At 33.2% G+C, this 17,942-nt stretch overlaps 1 protein-coding gene across 1 annotated transcript in view; it reads right to left on the bottom strand.

Moving 5' to 3' along the window:
• LOC148279545 (integrin alpha-V-like) overlaps window positions 1-17,895 on the bottom strand; it is a gene marked incomplete at its 3' end in the record, with an annotated part of 88,837 nt that extends 70,942 nt beyond the window's left edge. The window contains exon 1 of the mRNA XM_088229763.1: window positions 17,586-17,895. Within this exon, the coding sequence (XP_088085889.1) occupies window positions 17,586-17,749 (164 nt within the window). The remainder of the gene's footprint in view (window positions 1-17,585) is intronic.
• Window positions 17,896-17,942: the final 47 nt, after the last annotated feature.

The raw sequence follows: 17,942 nt of genomic DNA, 5'->3' as shown, positions 1-17,942 counted from the left end.
TATTCAGGGAGGAATTTGCGAGAGAGTGTCAGAAAAACTATATTCAAATACCTATGCATCAAACCGCTCTAACGCCGCATATCCTCGTAAGTTTTCCAGGATGTCGTCACCTCGCCAGGTGTTCCAAATTCGAAACTCCAAAAGACGCGTCTTTGGCAGATTGTGCCGCATCCTTATGTGGAAATCTCGTGAGCAATCGTCGGTTGTTGCGAATTTACATTATAATTCTACCGTTGTCGGTCTAGCTTTCCAAGTCTCCGACAGAAGAGTCAGCGGCTAGCGAGTTAGTGATGTCTCGCAGCGACCGGCGATCTCGGCTGGAAATAGCGGAGTGAATAATAATTCCGGTCGGCCGCGACCGGTTTCACAATGCCTACACGTGATTGCGCAATATGGCGCCCGAAATGGTTCTACACGGAGCGACCTGCACATTACTCGTATGGTTGAAATGTCAGTGTTTGTTCACTTAACCGAGAAACTTTTCATCGACATAACAAAATAAAATATGGAAAAATTGATTTATTTATATGGCGCCATTTTTGTGAGAATCATCTCAAGGACGCTGTGCATCATAACACGCCTTGCAGCTACAAAGCGCATAGGCGGTTGGGATTCTAGTTCCCATTTCCATTATGATTAAATTTTAATAACTACATAAGAGCTAGAACACAACACGTCTTGCAGCTACATAGAGCAAGGACGTTTAGCAACCAAGAATTGCTAGAATTCCACTCAGCCATGCGCTTTGTAGCTGCAAGACGATTGGTAATGCTTCAATATATAAATATTATCAAACATAAAATACTTCAATTTTGTAAATGGGGTTTAGAATTTAAATAGTTCATGCGCTCAGTAGCTGTAATACTTGTTAACTAACTGCTATTTTGTTTTATTTTTAATATTCTAAACTTCATTGCCAAATTAAAACATAATGTAAATGAGGGCTAGATTACTTACCATCAATGCTCTCTGTAGCTGCAAGACGTGCTGTAATCTAGCTCCTATCTGTTATAATTTAAATAGATCATAATTGGAAACGAGGAACTAGAATCCTAATAGTCCATGCGCTTCGTAGCTGCAAGACGTGGTAGGATATTTATTTATTGTACAGCGCTCTTGGGGTGATTTTCACAAAAATGGCGCTATATAAATGACCCAACTGTAATAATAATTATAAAAGTAGAATATTTTTTTGTAAGGAATAAGAGATGATCCCACAGTCGAGCCGCGTGGATATTATATGAGTTAGAGAGATTTTATACAGAACTGCGTTCTCCATCTGTCCGGACACAGAAATCCATAATAGTTATGATATATTTTATGCATATTAATGTTCTCTCAGATATCATATTAATGTAACAGTTTGGTATGTGGCATATGGAATGGCTAGTGGTGGGTCTGCCTAAAGGGGCGGACACCGGACATCTTGAACATCTCAGACTACTGTAAAAAATGCATATTTAATATGTATTCCATCCCCATCTGGTATGCACATTGTGGGGGCTATAAGTTGGGACAAGGACAAGCCTGGGTCCTGGGTCCTGAGATAGGAAACGTAACGTGTCCGTTAAAACATCAAATCTATCGATGATACTATTTTTTCATTTTAAGCGCCATTTTTTACATAAACGACCCAAAGCGCGAGGGCACTGTGGTAATATGTAGGTACTTTCATTCAAAAAATAAATTATTTGGATAGACAAAATTTGATTAAAATTTATTTTATCAGTAGATACTCATGTATCATTTAGTGTCCGAGCGTGTGAAAAATACAGTTGCCTGTGTCAAACTAAACCAAAATTCCGGAGAATTTATGGGCTTAGACGGCTACATGACGGTTAAAATCCGAAAAAAGAAAATCGGATAGAGATAAGTTTGTTTCGTAGTGTAGAGGTTAGCCCGTTTGCGTACCACGTCTAAGATTCCGGGTTCGATTCCTGAGAAGGTCAACATGAAATAAGAGGTTCGAACCCCGCTCTACCACACCTGATTCCCATTTTCTAATAGTTCGTTATTTAAATTCGTTTGTTTAAAGTAGCCCCTGACATATTTTTTTTGACAAATCATAAGAAGAATGGAAATATTTCAAAAATAAAATTTGGAGAAGTATTTGCGTTCTTAAGGTCACCAGCGGTGCTAATCTGCGAGATTATAGGCGAGATAAAAGAGTTTTCTAAGACCACGAGAGCGTTTAGAATATCATCCCTGAGCGGTATTGCGTGGCAACACGAAATATTATTTTCACTGTTTTAGATGAAACAAGCAGAATTACAGCTGCGCTACACTCCAAACAAAGTTTTGTCGCGCAGCGCCGTTGAAGGGCATCGATGCTGTAGTGCGTTTTGACCTTTGCAATATTTTTATTTTGTTAAATCGTAAAAATGCAAATATTTACGAGTACATTAAAAAAAATATGAGTGGAATTATAATTAGTTCGTTTAAATCACTTTAAGGGCGCTCGATGTACAATAAACGTTTTGCAGTTACAGAGCACACAGGTTGTTGGGATTTTAGTTACTGAATAAGTCCGTAAATAAATAAATAAATAATTTATTTATTTATTTATTAAATGGATAATTGGCAATTTTATTATCTTTATCCATCAGGGCTGGTATTCTGAACGCTCTCGCGAAGGTAGAGAACGCATTGCTTGCACGTAATTTCCACACTAATTACGCGCTAACAAAGCATATTATACCCTCGCGAGAGCGTGCAGAATCGCACCCTAGGAATATCAGGACCACGGACTTAGGCAAATAATTGAGTTCCAAATGTGGAGTTTGGTTTTAGTTTGGATTGCGCTTGCAATTCTCAACCCTTGTACCTACGGCCCGTTGTATTGCTGTAATCTGTAGCTAACTTCGTGGTCAACTATCGTAGAATGGTTTTTCTCCGCGTGGACGACTTTATTAGGTTATTACTCGTTTAAATTATTTGAATAAATCCGTAGCATGTGACAACAAACTAAATTGTTTTATATTTTTTTATCAATATTCCTACAGAGATGAGGTAGAATTTTTTCAAATTCAGGATTATCGATATTCGAGCGTTTACAGGGCTTATGACCTGTCATTGGCTGGGTTGAGTGGCCACTTTACGTTTTACAACATTCCCCATTCCGCTTATTAGCGAATATCGACACAGGTACCATTTTGATTCTTGTATATATCTTATTAAATGAGAAACCATTCACTAGCGTGTTGGAGCACCATCTATGTATTGATATTGAAGTTAAGTATTTTTAATTAGCATATTACTTTATTTTATGTATTTAAGACTCTTCCGAGTTACTTGTTTTGCTTAATTGTTTTACTTAAATTGCATATTCAAAAGGTTAAACTAAAATTTATTTAACAATGTTTTGAGTATGTACAAATTTAGATCTGAATCCCCAGGGAAGAAATCCAGGCTGTCTGCAAACATTTGGAAATACTCAAAACATTGATAAATAAGATACAAAGTATAAAATTGGAAAATTGTTTTCAGGCTTTGCCTCGTAAGTGAATTGGTTCAGCCGGATGAATCTCACCCGCTTGATAAAGGTTTCGGCCCTTTATTTAGCAAAAGTCAACAGATGGAAGAGTTGAGGAAATGTGGACGTTTAAACACAGGCAGAATGGTGAATGCTACACAGTGTGTAAAGTGGCCACTTAAACCAGCCAATGACAGGTCTTAAGCCGTGTAAATGCCTAGACTTCTATTCCTTTTCTCAAAAATGTTTTCCCTCTCTGTTGCAACAAATTTAGATCTAAATTTATAATACATGATCACTTTGTAAAGCGCCCTTGATTACATTATCAAAATAGCGCTGTATAAGTTATCCATAATAATACTCTAAGGTACATTATGCCGAAATAACAAATGAATGCACACTTTACGGTTCACACTTTATGTGTCTATTTGTCTGTATTCCGCGTGCTGCACACGTGGACACGTGTTGTGTCTCTAGCCAGGACTCGTATCGGTCGTATCGGTACCTACCCATCAATGGGAGATGAATAATATTGTGTGGCGTATTCATTTTCAACGTCACACTCACTCACACTCCTACACAGAACGCAGCACCAACACGTGGACAGACAGACCACAGTGAATACTCTAGCGCAACATGTGGCCATGTGCTGGTATACGGATTACAGACTATACCGAGTATCCTACTTGTGACCTCACCCTACGCCAAAACTACCCCGTTTCAGAAACGACATTCCGAAAATTAACAAACCCTCGCAAAAAATTAAGTAACCCAAATATTTATTTGTTTACATTTGTTACATTTTTTATTACATAATATTACTTAATTTATAAAAACAAATAAATCCCACATAGGCATGGCCTGTCCGTGGATATACTAAATCTAGAATAATAACAATAATAATATTTGGCTGATTTATAAAGCGCCATTTTTGTAAAAAATCACTACAAGGGCGCTTTACAATTGTATACGTAAACTTACATTCTAACTAAACTAAAGTGATATATTATATTTCCAGATTTAAAATTAAGGGTATGATGGTCTAAAGAAGTGGGATTTTAGTTGGGATCTGAACTGACTGTAAGTTTGAAGGCAATTGGTTCCAGGCAGAGAGTCCGGCAGCGGCAAAAGCACGATCTCCAAATCTAGTGTTTGGGAAGCGCCGAACTTCGATAAGTTTTCCCCTCCCTGAATCAAATGGTGACCTAAGAGTAGATCTTTGACATGTATTTTCCCTAATACAAAGGTCCGATAGGTATTTTGGAGCCATTTCATGAAGGGATTTGAATACTGTCCAGCAAAGCTTGTATTTTATTCTCTCTGGGCTTTTTAACCAGTGCAAATCTCTAGATGAAATTTATGATGGAGATGCATTTATAAATACATATGTACATGAAATAAAAATTGAATGGTAGATTCTGTTTTTTTTTTATTAATATGAATCAGTGGAAAATATTAAATAGAAAAAATAAAAAATAGATGTAGAGCAAAAATTATTAAATTCATGTTAGATAATTTAATTAACAATAAATACGAAAGCAAATAAAAAGTTTACCTGGAAAAGAAAACATTGTCATTTTTATTTTTATAGGAGTTTTACAGTTTAGGGGCAAGGACATGGCATGCCGCTGTCCTAGTGTTGTTTTACAAAAGGGAATGATTACATTATTTATTTTTTTAATTGATGGTTTATATGACGCTTTTTTTATAAATTCCTTGAACGCACTACACATCTTTGCAATATTAACTAGATTGACAAAATTATTCATTATAACTAAATTATACTATTTGGACGTAATACAAAAAAGTTAATTTTGAAAAAAAATTGTTTTAACAAACTTGCTAATTCAATAGTTTAATCTTTCAAGTTTATAAACGATGGATTATATTCGTAATCTATCACCAAACTAATTGAATTTTTTTAAGGCATATTTCTCTGACTAATTAATTAATAGGTGCTTAAGTTTTATATATTTATAAAACACGCGTTCATTTAGGGCTGTGGGAAAAATAAACGACCATTTACTAAATCCGAACGACAATAATCCCCTGGAAACTGAAGCAGTTTATAAACTAAGCTGCCAGAGATGTGACAAAGTGTACATTTGAAAAACAGGGCGCGCAGCAAATAAAATAACTGGTGAACATAAAAAAACGTCTAAACTTGGGCACCCGGAAAAATCTGCAATAGCGGAACACTTTATAGACGCATGACATTTTTCGCCTTTGAACTAAAGATTTTGAATAAATCTATAAATTACAGTGCACGAATAATGGAAGGGGCAATTGAAATACACAAACACCCAAATAACGTAAACGAAGACGACGGGCTGAAATTAAACTCAGCATGGTTCCCGGCACTACACACTACAACAATGACTCGGAATGTGCTTGCTGCCGACTGCGACACGGTACAAATTACTAGTACAGAAACAATTTTTTTTTTCTACATAACACTCAGTTTACCCTGAAGCCTGGTAGCCAAAACGTTGGAACGAATCCAACTTGCACGGGATCACCCAAAAAGGTACATATTAATTCATTAATTAATCAAAATTATTTTCTATCGTATTTTTAGCATTCGAGCGAGACTTTCGTGAAAAGCTTTCAATAATTCAAGATCACGTTTATTAGTCGAGTGATTTTCCGAGTGTGATCGATTTTAATAATAAATGGGAGCTTGATTACACTACGTCAGTAAGAAATCTAGTCCTCATTTACATGATCCTTTCACGAATTCTATAAATCATTTTCTCACGGTACCTATTTCTAACGAATTTCAGGCAAAAAACAATTCTTTTTACTCCATACTCAACCCAAACGAACACAAAACCAGAACTTATTAAACCCATTAGACTAGCGTACCAATTCGCAATTTTTTAGACTAATATATCAAACTGCATTTAAATGGTGCTTTATTTAATGTATACAAGTGAAAAACATTTACGATGAATAAAATACGTGTACAATTTACTCGTATATTTTTTTTATATGCCTTAAGCAAATCCATTTAGACAGTATAATGGCCATGTGTATGGAAATACTAAGTTTCACAGAAGTATGCAGCTTTGTGTACAAGAAGGTAAGGTTTTCACTACCTCGCTTGATAAAAAAATCCCGTTTTTGAGAATTTATTTATCACCGAAATGGCGTCCGCTCGTACTAGCGCTCGCTGTGGGTATATCGAAACTTGAACACATTATTTGTGTAAATATCCGAATCCCAATCTAAACGGGTTCCCTGTAATTAACGACTTGTAGATTCGGCCATTCGTAATTTAGAAACCATAAAACTAATCATATTGGCTGTGTGCGAGATGGCGACGCCGCTCGTGGTCGTCGCTCGGTACTGCAGTAGATTATGTAAATGGTAAATTGCCAACGCTTTTTTTTATTGTTTAATTTATAAATTTGACGTCTGTTTTAATACTATACAAACATGTCTAGATGAAATGTTTGTATGTATGCGTATACACACAAAAATTCCATCAAGTTGTGATTTTATTTTCTCCACTTTAACACATGATAGCAACTCTATTGGCAGTACGTCCAACGTCCAACACCGTGTCATCCCGCTGGCAGTACCTATGCCCCGTGTGTGACTCCACGTGTTTTCACAATTTTGTTCATCAAAAAATGTAGATTTTGCCCGTACGCGAACGCCACGTTTTTTGCTCACGGCCATTTCGCCAGACTGATCGTTGAAACATGATTCGAAAAATCGCTAAGAGAAAAATTCGATACATAAAAATTATCTAAAAATATGCATCGGAAGGTCGCAAAATCCTACTGGTAGGACTCTGGACGGTCTATCATTTAGTTAAGCACGTGTACATCGCTAGAAGAACCTATTGGCAGCCAACAGATCTAGTAGATTGGCGGAAATGCACGTCGACCGACGATATAAATTATTTAGTGTCTAAAAGGCTGAAGCAAAATATTGCCTTCAGTCCAACTGTTATAGTCCCATAATATTATATAGATACATGGTCATAGTTTAATGAGCGTTTGTATAAATTGTTAGCACAACCGCCACACTGTGTTCAACTGTGTTGTAATGACGTATTAAAGAATCCCATTGAGGAACTTTACTGATCTGCGTGGGTGTAGGGAGACAGAGAGCCACAGTACAGATATAGGTGCACAGTGGGAGTGAAGAGTGCTACCATATTGAGGTCAGCAAGACTTGCCTACCTATTATAACTCGTTTCACGAATATCTTTATCAATGATTACGTATTTTAGAGAAATGAGATAACGCACTTTGTCAAATAATCCACTCGGAGAAGAAATCCAGGTAAAAGATAGTATAAATATTATTTTTATATGCATGCGTAATCAAAATTCGTAATTATTTCGAATCGAATAGAATGCAGCCCTGAATAAGGAACTTCAGCCTTATTGGATACAAAAATACAAAAAGTTAGTTTGAAATTGGATACAATTTTTTTTTTCTTGCGCGTGGAAAAATTAGAGCATTAAATTGTACGGCAAAGTTTCTTGAAAGTGTACTAAAAATATATATATATATATATTAATGAAACCGCACTACTTTGAACGATGTCACTGGTTCATATGAACCAACTAAGCTAACCAAATTAATAAACAAAATGACGCCATATAAATTATCCAACTTTACATGAATAAATTATTATTATTAAATAACCAATGAAATATGAGCTGTGAAACTGTGAAGAATATTCGGTGAGCTTACCGTAAACGAACCAATCGGAAGAACTAACATAGAAGAACTTCTGACGTCACACGCGGAGTTATTTCAGAAATACAAAACGTTAAAAAATCATAGTGCTGATAATACGATATAAAAAAATAATTTTTAAAACTTTTTGGCTTAGTTTAATAGTTTATTGACAAATAAAAAAAGACACTGAACTTCATCATTCTGAAAAGGGATAATCAGGTAGTAAATTACAGCAGAGATGGAGAGCAGATTCGGGGCTATGACCTGTCATTGCCAGGTTTAAGTGTTCAGTTTACATGGTATAGCATTTACCATTCTGTCTATGTTTGTACATTACATTACACTTTATTTGTTCTTTATTTCTCGACTAATATAAAACAACATTTTCTTCTCACTGGTTGGCGAGAGCGTCGATAAAAATAAATACATTTTCAATTGTATTACAAATGGGTTGTGGAAGTAAAGTAGTATTTGCTAGAATTGTATACGTCCATACGCTTTGTAGCCGCAAGACGTTTGGTGATATTAGCTTCGATACTACGTAGATTTGCTGAATAAATATCATAAACTTCACGTAAACACTTACATAAATATCAACTGTGAAAATATGGTCTAGATTTTTAACTGTCCATGCGCTTTGTAGCTACACAAAAAGTCGTAATATAAGAAAAAGATAAATAAACCAGTCACGTTATTTGTAAAATATTTTTTAATTTTTTTATATATTTTTTTTATTTAAATCTTAAAGTAGGGCACACATATCATACATATTGTTATGTGTGTTCTAATAATAACATTGCAAATATATTTAATTTATAAATTGTTTATCACATATGTCTTGACCATTATTTTAAATTTTGATATGTTTTTTTCTTCATAAATATTTTTTTCCATTTCGTAATACTTTTTAATTGCTTTAAATAAAATGGAATTTTGTGACTTTGCCTTTTTCCTAAATGGAAGTCTAATTTTGTTCTTTTCTCTAGTATTGTGATCGTGTTCATGCTGGTTCCGATCAATTTTTTTCCAAAATTCTATTTTTTTATTAGAGTTTATAATTTTATGAACAAATATCATTGTATTGTAAAATATTATTTGTTTATGTGTTAATAATTTAATTTCATTTACCATCGACTTTACCCTCGTGTATCTGTTTTTTTGCAAAATGATTCTAAAGGCTTTATTTTGTAATACAGTTAGTTTATCTATGTTTTCTTTGTTTGATAAAAATAAAATGCTACTACAGTAGTTAACGTGTGGTTCAATAATTGCTTTGTAAATAGTTTTGCAAGAGTCCTTATCAATAAATCTTCTGATCCTTCCCAAAATTGATATTTTTTTTGCAATCTTATTTATTACCATCTTAGCGTTTTGGTGAAATGTAAGTTTTGAATCCAACATTACACCTAAATATTTAATTTCAGTGACTTCATTAAGTTTTTCATTTTCTATTACAATTGATTGTGTAATTTCTATTCTTTTGTTTCCTATATTCATATAGTTAGTTTTGTTAACATTTAATTTTAATTTATTAATTTTTAGCCACAGTGATACACTATTAGGATCATGATTTAGTCTGTCCATAATTGTTTTATAATTTTCTCCCGATATATATATTTTTTTATTAACAGTTTACTTGTGTTACATTTAATTGAGACACAAATCCCAACTCCATGGAACCAAAGTCCCGTGTTGAGTTGGGATGAATAAAACTTTAACAAACAATACTCGTATCATCATGTACGAGTATATTGTACAGAACAAAAACATTATTAAAAAATACACGGCATATCAACACATAAAAGTAGCATGCAATAAAAAAATTCGTTAGGTACATGAAAAAAAAAGAAATAATCTACATTGGCGCTATATAAATCAGATAAATATTATTATTAGTAGTATCAAATATTTGAAAAACCATCGAGTAGTAAAATTAAAATAGGGCTAGATTTCTAACCGTCTGTCCGTGCGCTATGTAACTGCAAGACGTGTTGGGATGGTTTTCATGAAAATGGGGCTATAGACGTTATCCAGAATAAATAAATAAATACAAACGCATGTGTCCACGTTGCTAACTGTCTAATAGAAAACATTAATTAAATCCTCCCGAGATTTCAATCTATTAAACAAATGTTTTAATTACACCAACAGGCCAACTCCCGCTTCCCGCGGTGTGAAGCTATTATGTAACATGTACATATTTTAAGTTTCAATTCACTTTGTCTTTATTAAGTTATTCTTTTGAATATTACTCATGCAATAATTATCCGTGCCCGGGGAATAAATAATACTATTACTCGTGTGAAATAAAACCCCGGACGATTGTTTTTGACTCGATGGCTACTCTCAAGTATAAATCTTTAAAAGGGAAATCGAGTGGATATAACTCGTAAGTGCACTAGTAAGAGATTCCAGTGCTAGGGGGGACATATAGGGGTCACAGTGGGTGTACGATTTGAAATGTGCATTTTTTGTCTGTCAACATAGAAGCGTCTTATCGAAAGATGACATCGAGAGACATGGGACATTAATAATGGAGGATGAATGTTTGGTAAAACTATATTCAATGTGTGCACAATTTAGACAGGTAGTGTGCGGACTTCGGATCAGGAGGTCCGAGGTTCAAACCCCGATCAACCAATGACTTTTTTCTCATTTTCTAACACGGATAAATTATTAAAACGCAAATATTTTTATTTTTTAATTCAGACTCATGTATTTATTCCTTAATTATTTATTGTCACATTTACATTTTATTTCAAGATTTTGTTGATAGTTTTTGTAAACATGATTTAAAAATAATTTAAGCTTTAATAAACGGTAAATGTCGAATTACTGTAGAAGTAGAACAATCTTCTATGTTTTGTAGTCTAAATTGTTGAGAGGGTAGAAGCACTTTGGTGGTTTATTTTAAGCCACTACTTTTAGTGACAAGTCAAAACTAAGTTAAATAGTGAAACAGCACATAGTTTGAGAATAAAGTGTTTATTTATTTATACCATTTAGCAGTAGTAGCCAGTATTTCGTACATTTTCAGATGAAAAATTAAACGTAGTTATGTAGAACGCAGCCAGCCATAAAAAAGTGAAATTGACGCAATAGCACATTTGTGAAAAAAGTGAATAAACAAATGTATACAACAGGTGAAATGATTTTTACTATGACAAGTGATAAATAATGCATCTACCCGTTTTTTTCATATTCAGAAATAAGTCCATTTTGAAGTCGAATTGAATTTCGAGACGTTAAAGGAGACGTTAAAAGAGCCGGCTTTTTAATCGCTCGGTAGATAAATACAGATGATCGTTAAACATACCGTCTTGGTAATTGTCAAAAGTCACATAAAAACCATCTTCAAGCAAGCATTTTTTGATAAAACAAATAAAACAACTTTGTTATTAACCACTAACTTTTTTTTCCACCGACCGGTTTTAAAGCAAACAAGCTTCTTCGTCAAGGTTTACGTAACTAATGAATTAATTCCTATTTTATTTTTATCATGTTTACAAAATACTACACGTGGACCCAATAAACCAAGTCTTTTTTTTCTGACAAGGGTGGTAATTTGATATCAATATTTTCGAAGCTAGACAGGAGAGGACTAAAAGAAATATTATTTGTTTGGTTATTAATTATTTTTTTCTTACTATGAATCGCTTTTTTAATTTCTAAGATATCTAAGTCGTCTAATTTTATTATTTTATTTTTAAAATGAAGTACTTTTAATCCAGTGTCTTAATTTATTCAAAAATAAATTAAGAGTTATTATTTCTGGCTGCGATACGATCCCACTTACTATTTAATGATGCACACACCTGAGCACTTACTCCCACACTAATACACATAAACACATCCTTTTGTTGTAACACAATTCAATAATATATATAATTTTTATTTAGAAACTTTGCTGGTCTGTCTTTAAACTGTATTTTTTTTAAAATATTATTATATCATTGACGACTGTTTGTTTCTTTAAAACAAATAAATATCATTTACTTATTTTTTGCTTTTTTTTTACATTTTTCTAAATATTATTTGAAAACATAAATTTTATGTACTTTTTTTTCGCACCTTATATTTAAGTTTGCAGTAATTATTATAATACAACTATGTAGTGTTATTGTATATTTTAATAATAATAATAATAATAATATTTGGCTGATTTATATAGCGCCATTTTTGTAAAAAATCACCTCAAGGGCGCTTTACAATTATATATCTAAACTTACATTCTAACTAAACTTAAGTGATATATTATATTTCCAGATTTAAAATTGAGGGTATGATAGTTTCAAGAAGTGGGTTTTTAGTTGGGATCTGAACTGACTGGGACTGTCGATGATTCGTAAGTTTGAAGGCAATTGGTTCCAGGCAGAGGAGCCGGCGGCGGCAAAAGCACGATCTCCAAATCTAGTGTTTGGGGAGCGCCGGATTTCAACAAGTTTTCCTCTTCCTGAATCAAATGCTCACCTAAGAGTAGATTTTCTTTGACATGTATTTTCCCAAATACAAAGGTCCGATAGGTATTTTGGAGCCATTTCATGAAAGGATTTGAATACTGTCCAGCACAGCTTGTATTTTATTCTCTCTGGGCATTTTAACCAGTGCAAATCGTAAAGGATCTTTACCGACAAGCCATATAAATTGGCTTGGTGAGTCCTGTAAAAGAAAATATTCAAAAAATGTTTTAAAAAATAATAAAAATGTAATATTGTATGTAAAAAATAAATGAAAAATATTAAAGAATGTAAGGGCAAAGAAACAAATTTAAGTGGCGTTCTATTACCTCTGCCTACCCCCACGGAAAAACGGCGCGACGGTTTATTTGTTTGTTCGCTATATACTGAAATTAGAGCCTACCTACTGGAGATTAGAAGTAATGAAGAAGGGATAGTGCATTTATTGAAACGATTGGAAGAGTGCATCCTGCGCACGCGTACACGGTGTACAGGGCTGGCTGATGGAGCGGGGAATCCCCCGACCAGCGACCGGAACTCAATGTCCGAAGGGCCGACTTTGGACACCATAATCCCCAACACATTTCCTTACAATATAACTAGAAAGTACCAAATTAGATATTTTCGTGTACCTTCCATAAAGTAGCCAAATCTTGTAGCAGATTAGATTAAACACAATGCAACATAGATAAAACTTTATTTTGTTAGTTCGGTAAACAGTCTCTAGGTACTAATAAATTAAAACATTAGACATAAGACATTAGTTCATTTCATACGATCGTATAAATCCACAAGACACGATAAAGTATACATATGGGAATATACGGGAATTCAGTTTGATTGTTCTATAAATTTTTTTCATTATTTTTTTACAGAACTTTAGAAAGCCAAACTAATAAATATACATAGTTGGATAATTTATATAGCGCCGTTTTTGTGAAAATCACCTTAAGGGCGCTGCACAATAAATAAGTATCCCTGCACGTCTTGCAGCTACAGAGCGCATGGACGATTGGGATTCTAGTTCCACCTTTCCAATTATAATATATTTAAGAAAGAAGTAAAAAAATACATTTATAATTCTTCTTTATGTAACACTGATTGAAAACATCGTTTATATCTTTTTTGTAATTTATTTATGTTATTCTAAAAATATTATTGATTAAAGTAAAATAATCTATTGTAATACGTCACTCCCCATTATGTACACAATAATTGTTTATTTCTTTTACGTAATGGGAAACGTTAATGTAAATATGTGTATTTGATTAATGTAAAAAATTGAATTTAGTTGTAATATTGTATTTTTATTTGTTATTAATAAAAATATTTTAAAAAATCTATTTTAACATATGGGAGCTAGGTTGCAGCACGTCTTGCAGCTACAGAGAGCATGGACGGTGAGTAATCTAGACCCAATTAATATTTTGTTTTAATTTGACAATGAAGTAAAGTATTTGAATGATATTAAAATATAAAAAAAACTCATCTTTAAAAATAGTAATATAATCTTCACTAGATATAATTTTGCTGAATTTTCACCTGAAAGTAGCTTCTAAGATCAAAAAAATATAAATCAACCCATCCTAATTTTAACTTGTCGTGTGGATTAAGACGTTTTGAATATTATATAAATAAATAAAACATTAGTTGTAAGGGCTCAAATGATGAAGTTCAGTGGTTTTTTTTATTTGCTAACAGACTATCAAATGATGAAGTTCAGTGGTTTTTTTTATTTGCTAACAGACTATCATTTTTAAATTACTTTTATGTAGGTATGATAAAACGCTGTGATTTTTAAAAGTTTTTTATTTTTTAAATTACACTGCGCGTGACGTCACTATTTCTCTTTGGTGAGTTTTCCTGATCGGTAGGTCGGCTAATCTGAAATCTGTCACAACACTCTTATCATTGGTTTGTTTAGATGAACTTTCGACGTTATTTAAAGAAGTTTGTTTTGTTAATTGTTTGTTAAAATATGGGTATTGTTAAAATCATATAGTTTAATTTTTATTGTATTGCACTTCAATAATGGTATAATGACTTTAATAATACACTCATTTTCTAACGTCAATATTTTTAAAAGGTCAGATAAAATATATTATTTATCTCTAGTAAGATTTACTCTGACCAAATTTAATTGATTATCATACAATAAAACTACAGATATCAAAATACGATAATTGTTATATTCATCTTGTGTACATATATAAAAGGCACTGTTCGTATGCACCGTATTTAAAAAATATATTTTTAGTTTTTTTGGGGCAAAAAAACAGTGTTCAAATACCTATCTATCGAAATTTCCTGTCATCGCGTGTCCTCACAATTTATGTAATCCGAAACACAAAAATAATAATGCAAATCTAATTTGAACTAAACACAATAATTGATATAAAACTTTCGATTGTGTTCATTTAATCCATTTACGAGTGTGTACTCAAATCAAGTAATTGCAAAGCATTGCCGGGTTCAGCTTGCAACATATATATTAAATCATGATAAAGTTTTTTAAACGTCACGCTATTTAAGATAAACATTTTTGAATTGTTAAAAGCTTCGGGTCATAAAGCGCATTTTAGTTTTTATCGAAAGAAAGTCTGGAATTGGACGGACATGGCCGATGAGCATTAGGGGTTGTAATACGAAAGGGTGTTCCTAACTTTTTACTAAGTACGGTTAAATGATCGTCATTAATGTTTGGTTATGTTGCGGATTAAGAGAGTGTGAGTACAATACTGCACACTTTGTACCAGATCCTCCACAATATTATTCGAGTTGGCAAAAGTTAGGCTAAGTACCTCTTTACAAGAGATTATCCTCCTGCTAACACAAAAGGATAAAAAGGGAGATTATTTGGTGTAAATTGGGGCGACCCATCATTTAACGCAAAATTATTTTTGCAAAAACGAATATACATCACTTTACTTTTTATGACACAAAGATCGATAGTAAAGAGACGTTTAAAAGTCCCATTCGAGTTACGGTTTTGACATGTTAAATTATTATTATGTTTTTTACAGATAACAATGAGATTATTTGAAAATGAGCAATCCAGCCAATTCCAGAACTATTCTCCCAATCGTTTCCTTTTTTATTAAAAACATATTTTTCAGAACGATGACTCACGCGTTTATAAATATTTAGTAGATACGTTTATTTATCCGTAGGCTTCTAATATAATTAGTATGTAATTAGTTTATCGGTGTATGTATTGCCTAGTGTTTGTACGTACATGTGTCAGAATGTATAAATATGCATATTACGTGTATTGCGAAATATTCAAGGTGAAAATTTGGCACTGCGCTGTTTTGTCCAAATATTCCATTCTTCCAATGTTTGTACACATTCCGAGCACTCTCTATACGTATGCCTGTAGGTGTGTGGTGACTCCGATCACATATGTTTATAATGACGCGTGAATTACCCGATGTGGATGCCAAATTATGTTCAATTAGTTACCAATCAAAATTATCAAATAGATTTACATCGAATAACCTAAATTTCTCCAGTAATTGTGAAATAATGAACTACTCGTATTTATGATTTATGTCGTGAATCGCAATAAATGGAGCATTTTTAGTATTTTACAATATGTTATATAGGTTCTTCGAACCATTTATACGCTAAAGGACTGAGTTTTAAAAATAGATTAGGGATGTTGGGTCCGTCGCATCGTTCCATGGAATGGCGAAGGTTTTCGATGAAAACAAGCATAGCTCAGTGTCATCAGAAAGAGTCTAAATTAATAACAATTTATTTGAAATTATTATTGTAGATAATACGTACGAGTTAACGGATTACTAGCGGTTATTTTTTTTTTACAACTATCCGAATTAATTGCATTTTTTTGTTGGTTCTGCTTTCAACGAAATATCACAAAAATGTTGAAATTTTAATTTGAACATTTTTAAGTTGACTAACTATCTATTATCCTCTCTTACAATAATATACGCAATAGAATTAATATTTTTTAGTTTTTATAATTTACCGACATGAATCATTACAAATTTTATGTTATCTACGAGAGTTTTCATAAAACTTTGTACCTTGTACATTTTCCGTTTATTACATATGAAAACTCATTATTTTTACAAAAAATAATTAATTACCTTACTAAAACTGCCAAATGTTAGATACATAGGTATGTCTACTGTGTTGATGAAGAATATTATTTAATTATTATGTTTTTTTTATCCCAAAAATGCTTGTAATTTTTCTATTAACAATTTCGAGGCTTTTTGTTCAAAATACGCATATGAAATTTTCAATATAGGTACCTACGTTATGCATCCTTGTTGTAAAATTATTATTCAGCAATATTTTAATCCCAACGCCTGGCCTATAGGCAACATTTGAGCGATAAGGGCTTGTACTTAGTTTCTAAAGTTACTCAAGTTTTAAACACTTCGACGCTGGAAAGGCAAAAGTTATTAAGTTATTAGTTATGTACCAACTTTAGAGAAGAGCCAATTAAAGTTTTTTATTATCATTACTAAAAAACCTCAGCGTAATTCCGACATAATTTTAATAAAAAATTAAAATACGACGGTCTTCTGTAAGGTTGCTATAAGTATATCGCTCGGTAACTGTTTTATTTTCTAGCGTCGATATGCACTTTACTATGCAATTTTATAACAATATGGAATCTGGGAATCATCTTAAAGATTTATCTGGGACTAATTTTATTTTCCATAATAAATATGTCCGTTAAGATCTCGAATATCTTACTTCTATTGTAATCCGACACTCGTAAAATAGTAAGTGAAACCCTCGAGGGATTCGATTAGGAAAGAAATCGTTATCTTGACAAAGATATTGGATATTTTATCACAAAGACATGTCGTACGTCTTGACATATACTTTTTACATTTCCTACTTTAATAATAATGTCGAGCGAGTAAATCTCAGCGATCAAATCGAGTAAAATCAGTTGTAATTATGTTTCAGTCTTACCATGGTTGTCCCCTTTCCCGGTGCGACGCCACGGCGAAGCCGAACATGGAGGGGCGCAGCCCGGGAGCTCCGTGGCGCGTGTAGTGCTCCGTGTCCAGGTTGAAGGCGCCCGCGCCCCCCAGCAGCGCCCCCAGCAGCGCCCCCAACACCAACAGGCCCGCCATTTCCCGCTCAGACTAACATTTACTCGGATCCTAAAATTACCACAGCGAGCAGAAAATCGTCGACTATTATATTAATATGTCCACTCTATTTTTAGCACTGTTTGATAATATTTATTTATAACTACAATTTAAACTCGGCACTTGTTAATTGGAAAACAAACTCAATTTGCACAGCTCGATTTGTTAATTTTAT

This window comes from Micrasema longulum, unplaced genomic scaffold (genome assembly GCF_059751315.1).
Source record: "Micrasema longulum isolate JH-2025_06_02 unplaced genomic scaffold, ASM5975131v1 h1tg000705l, whole genome shotgun sequence".
In the NCBI taxonomy this organism is placed as follows: domain Eukaryota; kingdom Metazoa; phylum Arthropoda; class Insecta; order Trichoptera; family Brachycentridae; genus Micrasema; species Micrasema longulum.
The sequence above is the reverse complement of the archived record's forward strand: the minus strand, read 5'-3'. Positions and strand labels throughout refer to the sequence as shown.